General features: G+C 43.3%; 1 protein-coding gene across 1 annotated transcript in view; it reads left to right on the top strand.

Moving 5' to 3' along the window:
• The first annotated feature begins 7,200 nt into the window (after nucleotides 1-7,200).
• LOC133420907 (secretory phospholipase A2 receptor-like) overlaps nucleotides 7,201-7,461 on the top strand; it is a 261,469-nt gene continuing 261,208 nt past the window's right edge. Inside the window, exon 1 of the mRNA XM_061710789.1 lies at nucleotides 7,201-7,251. Within this exon, the coding sequence (XP_061566773.1) occupies nucleotides 7,215-7,251 (37 nt within the window). The 5' untranslated portion in view covers nucleotides 7,201-7,214. The remainder of the gene's footprint in view (nucleotides 7,252-7,461) is intronic.

Genomic DNA, 7,461 nt, shown 5'->3' on the forward strand with positions numbered 1-7,461 from the left:
GGCCTCCAAAACTATTTCCTAGGGGGGGGGCAGATGGTACCAGGGCCTCCAAAACTGTTTCCTAGGGGGGCAGATGGTACCAGGGCCTCCAAAACTGTTTCCTAGGGGGGCCAGATGGTAACAGGGGCCTCCAAAACTGTTTCCTAGGGGGGCCAGATGGTACCAGGGGCCTCCAAAACTGTTTCCTAGGGGAGGCAGATGGTACCAGGGGCCTCCAAAACTGTTTCCTAGGGGGGGCCAGATGGTACCAGGGGCCTCCAAAACTGTTTCCTAGGGGGGCCAGATGGTACCAGGGGCCTCCAAAACTGTTTCCTAGGGGGGCCAGATGTTACCAGGGCCTCCAAAACTGTTTAGTCGACATATGAATTTAAACATCAATCGCCTCAAAAGTGCATGAAAAGTGATAACTTGTACTTTACAAAAACTAGCACTAGCTTGCACTAGACCATCCTGGTCTCCCAAGCAAAATACGCAGACAATCGTTGTACATAACCTGTAATTTATGGATGCTGGCCTTCTTAAATTTAATCCATAAGGGTGCAGTATAGAAAGGGGTGCAGTATAGAAAGGGGTACAGTAAGCCCTAAAAAGACACACTTTCACCCTCTCTGAACACCAGGAAAATCTTCTGGTCAACAAATTAGCCTGCATATATAAAATACGGCGCTGTCTACTCATATCTTCATCCTCTGTCAAGTCATCAGTGATGATGTGTCCCAGGTATTTAGTTTTAGAGCAAGCAGGAAGCAGTTGTCCTGACAGGTAAAAGGATGGAAAAGTGAGGTCCTTATCTCCTTTTACTTTGCAAATAAGAACAGAACTCTTTTTAGCATTATAATTCACATCAAATTGTACACCATATTTAGAACATATATTGAGAAGTTCTTGTAACCCAGCACTGCTGCCAGATCATCGGCATACATAAAATGATTAATAAGTTCATTGCCAACCATGCAACCTGTTTTACAGTTTCTTAACTGGTCTGAGAGATCATTCATGTAAATATTAAAGAGGCACGGTGATAAAAGCCCCCCCTGTCTAACGCCATTACTTGTCCCAAATGTAGCAGAGACAGCATTTCCCCATTTGATCTGCATGCTCTGGTTAGAGTACCAATAGGACAGGATCCTTATAAAAGTGCCAGGCACTCCTCTCTGATTTAACTTTAAAAACAATTTAAAATGATTTATGCGATCAAATGCCTTTGATGCATCTATGAAACCAATGAGTACAGTAGAATTCTGTCTTCTGTAATTTTCCACCATCTCCTTCAGAGCATAAATACATAAATCAGTACTATGTTTAGCCTTAAAGCCAAACTGGTTAGCAGAGGTGGATAGATATACAGATAGTCTGTCAAGTAATATTCTCTCAAAAACCTTCGACAACACACTGGCTAGAGCAATTGGCCGATAAATATCCATACACCCCACCCGGCCCACTTTATCCTTGATGATAGGTACCAAGGTAACGGACAACATGGAGTCTGGCAGAGGTGGACAGTGTACTCGACCCCAGTACTTGAGTAAGAGTACAAATACTACTGGTCAAAATTGAAACCGTTACAAGTAAAAGTAGCTCAGTCAAAATATTACTCGAGTAAGAGTAGAAAAGTACTTGCTTTTAAAGGTACTTAAGTATCCAAAAGTAAATGCTTTTAAATGTACTTTAAGTAAATGTAAGAGTAAGAGTAAATTTCTTATTTTCCACATCAGTAAATTACTACATTTTTTCTAAATTAATTGTTGCAGCTCTGTCTTGACTTGTTCAGCTCTGTCTTGACTTGTTGACTGTCTTGACTTGTTGCAGCTCTGTCTTGACTTGTTGCAGCTCTGTCTTGACTTGTTGCAGCTCTGTCTTGACTTGTTGCAGCTCTGTCTTGACTTGTTGCAGCTCTGTCTTGACTTGTTGCAGCTCTGTCTTGACTTGTTGCAGCTCTGTCTTGACTTGTTGCAGCTCTGTCTTGACTTGTTGCAGCTCTGTCTTGACTTGTTGCAGCTCTGTCTTGACTTGTTGCAGCTCTGTCTTGACTTGTTGCAGCTCTGTCTTGACTTGTTGCAGCTCTGTCTTGACTTGTTGACTCTGTCTTGACTTGTTGCAGCTCTGTCTTGACTTGTTGCAGCTCTGTCTTGACTTGTTGCAGCTCTGTCTTGACTTGTTGCAGCTCTGTCTTGACTTGTTGCAGCTCTGTCTTGACTTGTGGCTCTGTCTTGACTTGTTGCAGCTCTGTCTTGACTTGTGGCTCTGCCTTGACTTGTTGCAGCTCTGTCTTGACTTGTTGCAGCTCTGTCTTGACTTGTTGCCGCTCTGTCTTGACTTGTTGCAGCTCTGTCTTGACTTGTTGCAGCTTTGTCTTGACTTGTTGCAGCTATGTCTTGACTTGTTGCAGCTCTGTCTTGACTTGTTGCGGCTCTGTCTTGACTTGTTGACTCTGTCTTGACTTGTTGCGGCTCTGTCTTGACTTGTTGCAGCTCTATCTGGACTTGTTGCCGCTCTGTCTTGACTTGTTGCAGCTCTGTCTTGACTTGTTGCAGCTCTGTCTTGACTTGTTGCAGCTCTGTCTTGACTTGTTGCAGCTCTGTCTTGACTTGTTGCAGCTCTGTCTTGACTTGTTGCAGCTCTGTCTTGACTTGTTGCAGCTCTGTCTTGACTTGTTGCAGCTCTGTCTTGACTTGTTGCAGCTTTGTCTTGACTTGTTGCAGCTCTGTCTTGACTTGTTGCAGCTCTGTCTTGACTTGTTGCAGCTCTGTCTTGACTTGTTGCAGCTCTGTCTTGACTTGTTGCAGCTCTGTCTTGACTTGTTGCAGCTCTGTCTTGACTTGTTGCGGCTCTGTCTTGACAAACGCAGGCTACTTTGGCGGTATCGTTTTGAGGAGGCTTGACGTATTTCCGCTTTACGTACATTCCAGTGGAGAGCGTGCACTGTGATAGGTCTCCTCCTTTGACAAAAACAGCTTGTGTCCAATAGGATTTTAGGGAAGAAGAAAAAAGAGCAGACCTGAAAGTAACGAGTACTTTTCAGCCTTCCTAGAAATTTACTCGAGTAAAAGTAAAAATATTTGTCTTGGAAATGTATTCAAGTAAGAGTAATACGTACCAAAGAAATCTAATACTCAAGTAAAGTACAAATCCTCTGGATATGTACTTAAGTACAGTACTCAAGTAAATTTACTCCGTTACTGTCCACCACTGGAGTCTGGTAATACACCATGACACATAAAGCCTGTAAAACAAATAGCAAGGAGAACTGCTGCCCTCGGGCTTGCTAATCTAAAATGCTCTGCAGACATTTCATGCCTTATTGTCAGCTAGCTCTGAGATGGCATGAAACACTTCCTTAGCAGTGATTCGCATAGTGTCCGAATGTACAATCTCACCTACTATGTAGGGGTCTCTCTTAAGACAATTAAATAGAGTAGAGTAATGTTTCGTTATCGCAACCGGAGACCCCCTCTACGGTGCTTGGTAGAGTTGTGGTGTTTGTGTTCAGAGCTCTCACCTCCTTCCAGAAACCAGTGACATCTTTATCAACGAGCTTTTATGCCATAGAATCCGCTCTGATTTGTTGTGCATGCTTATTAACATAACGAATTGCATATTTATAATTAGAATTGGTGAACTTTTTCACGTCAAGGGCAGGCCCCTCTCTGGGCCTTCCTGCATGGACCCAGCCCCTAAAGGCATTCTTGGCTTCAGCATGATAATGAGCCCAGGCCCGGGTCTACGAGGGTGCAAAAGCATGCATTGCACCCTCAGTTTATGTGTTTGCATGCTCAGTTGAAAATACGAAAAGACGGGGGACGGGTGTGCCTGCCCGCGTCGGCGGCCGGGGCGGCTCTGTCTCTCCGGGCAGGCTGGCCCCCTGCCGGGTGGGGGTCGTTGGCCTGAAGGGTGAGGGCCTCCTGGCCGCGTGTCCGGCCCGGACCGGGTGGCCGGGGATTGCCTGGGTTGCGGTCCGCCGCCGTGGGGGCCCCGCCCGCGGGCCCCCTCGGCCGCCGCCGGGGGGGAGGGGCCTCGCAGGCGGTGGGTTGCCTCCCTCCTACTTCTCCCCTCTGTGGGGTTGCCGGTGGCCTGGGTTCCGGGCTCTTCCGTGTCGGCCTCTGGTCTCGCGGGTGGCGGGGTTGCTCCCCCCCCTCCCCCACTATAGATACACTTCAGGTGGAGCTTTGTTTGGTTTATTACACACACACACACACACACACACACACACACACACACACACACACACACACACACACACACACACACATACACACATATAGTCACTTAGTCACATGCATACACACACACACACACACACACACACACACACACACACACACACGCATGATCATATACATACACACACACACACACACACACGCATGATCATATACATACACACACACACACACACACATAGACATACACACTGGCTTGTTCACCTGCATGCTGGCTCTCTAGTTTTTGGGTTTAGGTAGCGGTAGCGATAGCTTAGCTCAGACTGCGATCAGATCTCAAGACTTAGGTCGATTGCTGTTATTGTTTTGGTTGGCTCCGTGCCGGTTTCGTGCTTTGTTTTTTGTTTTTTTGTTGCAGATTTCCAGTGCTTGACGTGTGTCTCCGTGTGTTCCTGCTTCCTGGATTGGCAGTGGATGTCGTCACCCCCCCACCCCCCCTACCCCCCAAAAAAAAAAAAAAAATACAAAAAACACTGGGTTTGTATGTGTATATTTATGTATGTGTACGCATATGTGTGCGTATATATATGTATATATATATATTAAATATAGTAATAATGCACATATATACACTTTTGGTTTCTACCGTCATGGTATCAATCAATAATATGTGTGCAGACAAGGTAAAAAGAAAAAAAAAAAAAAAGAAAATACGAAAAGAAAACTGACAAATGCGCGCGCGTCAGCCTGATTTATGGTTCCGCGTTAAATCGACGGCGTAGCCTACGGCGTAGGATACGCGGCGACGCGCACCATACGTTCGCGTCACCGCGTATCCTACGCCGTAAATTCTGCGTTGGGGCAACGCGGAACCATAAATCAGCCTTTAGTGTCCGTCACTCATCTGCTTCCAGCAGTTTCCTGCACCAGCAAGACGCTGCTCTCTGCTGCTCCGTTAACACAAAGTAACGATGGATATTCTGCTGCTCCGTTAACACAAAGTAACGATGGATATTCAGAAGTGGTTCAAGCACAACGACACAAGCAAGTTTACAGGACTGTCTCAGAAAATTTGAATATTGTGATAAAGTCCCTTATTTTTCTGTAATGCAATTAAAAAAAAAAAATACATTCTGGATTCATTACAAATCAACTGAAATATTGCAAGCCTTTTATTATTTTACAGTTTAAGATTAAGATTCCCAGAATATTCTAATTTTTTTAGATAGGATATTTGAGTTTTCTTAAGCTGTAAGCCATGATCAGCAATATTAAAATAATAAAAGGCTTGCAATATTTCAGTTGATTTGTAATGAATCCAGAATGTATGACACTTTTGCATTACAGAAAATAAAGGACTTTATCACAATATTCAAATTTTCTGAGACAGTCTTGTATATTTATGGTTAAATGTATTTTTGTTGTTATGTTTTATTTTCTGTTGCTAGATTGTCTGATGGGTGAGATAGGCCAGACTAAATGTAGCATTTTCTTTGTTCTGCAGCGATATTGCTGCAAAAATGCTCTTGAAATACACTTCAAATATTCTAATATTGCTATTATTCCGCGTGAAATGATGGGAAAATGCATAATTTAGTGTTGAATAACGTGCCAGGCATGTGCACCCCCTCTGATCTGAGATGCGCCCCTAGTCATCATTTTCTAGAACCGGCCCTGAATGAGCCACATACTTGCTCCACCCTGGCCTTACCCTGGATTTTTTATCAGCATAGGTATAGAGCGGTATGCTAGCCTCATATATAGCTCCCACAATATGTTCATACAAGGCACAAAGATCCTCACGGTGAGAGCTTTCATGACAGTTCACATCAGAACATAAAATAGCATCAATTGGCAAATGAACTTTACGCAACAGGGTATCAGTTCTTCCATAATATAATAGCTTGTTCACATTTGTAAGTTTAGACCAATCTAGTTTGTTCTTGCAAGTAAATTTCACCTCCTGAGATAGTTCGGGAAGACTGTCAAAATCTAATGTCATTATAAATGGAATATGGTCAGATAATGATGCCTCATAGACAATCTCTATAGAGCTTAGAATGTCATGGGCATCAGCGGTACTGATACAGTGGTCAAGCCATGATGTTGTATACCAGGCCTCGCTAACATATGTAAAGCTATCTGCCGGTAATAGCATTTGAGAAGATAAAAAGATATTGTTATCATCACAAAATTGTAACAAAAATTTGGCAAATAAGGACTTTTTGTCAGATATGTCAGCATTCAAGTCACCCACTACATGAACACTGGTAGTGTGATTCTCTGAGATAAAAGAGTTGATAAAAGCAAGCCTATTCAGGTAATCATCCTCATTTTCTAGTGACTCATAAGGTGTATATACATTAAGGATAAGGATAAGGATATTTATTTTATTTTATTCTTTTTTACCTTTGCTGCCTCATCCTGTCACAAAGTTCTGCAGGGACAATGTTTCCTGACGGAACAAACGAGTGTTTCTAAGAGTTTTTTTCTTTGATTCAGCTGAAATTATGCAAATGTTGCAGTTTCTGGATTCTGAGGAACAAAGGCAAAAGAGTTCAGATAACCCAGAGGTATTGTGGAAGGTTTTTGCATAGGTTTACTTCCTTGAGTCATCACACGCAGCTGATACAATAGTCTTAGTTGATACTTATAGTTGGGGGGACAAAACAATATCCAAATAAAAGTTAGTGTTGCACATGGGAAGGAAATATGTGGTTTACTGCAGTATCGGTATCAGGGGGTCAGGAGGTCAGAGATGGATGGAGTCACATCCAGACCTGGGGCCTCAGTTAGTGCCTGATACGTGACGGTTACACAAGCAGATAACAACATATGCAGGTTAATCAGTAGGTTTATGTAAAGACGGTCAACATGAAACATTTTGCATAAAGATGCAACAATGAAGGTTTTATTAAAAAGCCTGGAGGCTACTGGAACTTCTGACTGGAACTTCCCACTGGAACCTCCTACTGGAACCTCCCACTGGAACATCCCACAAGTGTTCATGATAAAACTCTACTCTCCTTTCACCGTCCAAGGAGCCGCATCACCATGGAGAAGATCTTGTTGGGTATCTTGTTTCTCTCAGGTCAGTCATTCCTTTATTATTATCTGATGGAGTTTTAAAATTGTGTTATAATAATGGAGGTAGGCAGTACTGGAGTTGAGGGGGGGTGAGGGGGGAAATAAAAACGGTCCAAATCATCCCTCCTTTAAAACTGCTGTAAACTCCTGTAAAACTAATCCCTCCTTTCCATCCCTTATGTCATTTCATCAATGAATGTGGTTTTACTGCTAT

Source organism: Cololabis saira, chromosome 20, assembly GCF_033807715.1.
Source record: "Cololabis saira isolate AMF1-May2022 chromosome 20, fColSai1.1, whole genome shotgun sequence".
In the NCBI taxonomy this organism is placed as follows: domain Eukaryota; kingdom Metazoa; phylum Chordata; class Actinopteri; order Beloniformes; family Belonidae; genus Cololabis; species Cololabis saira.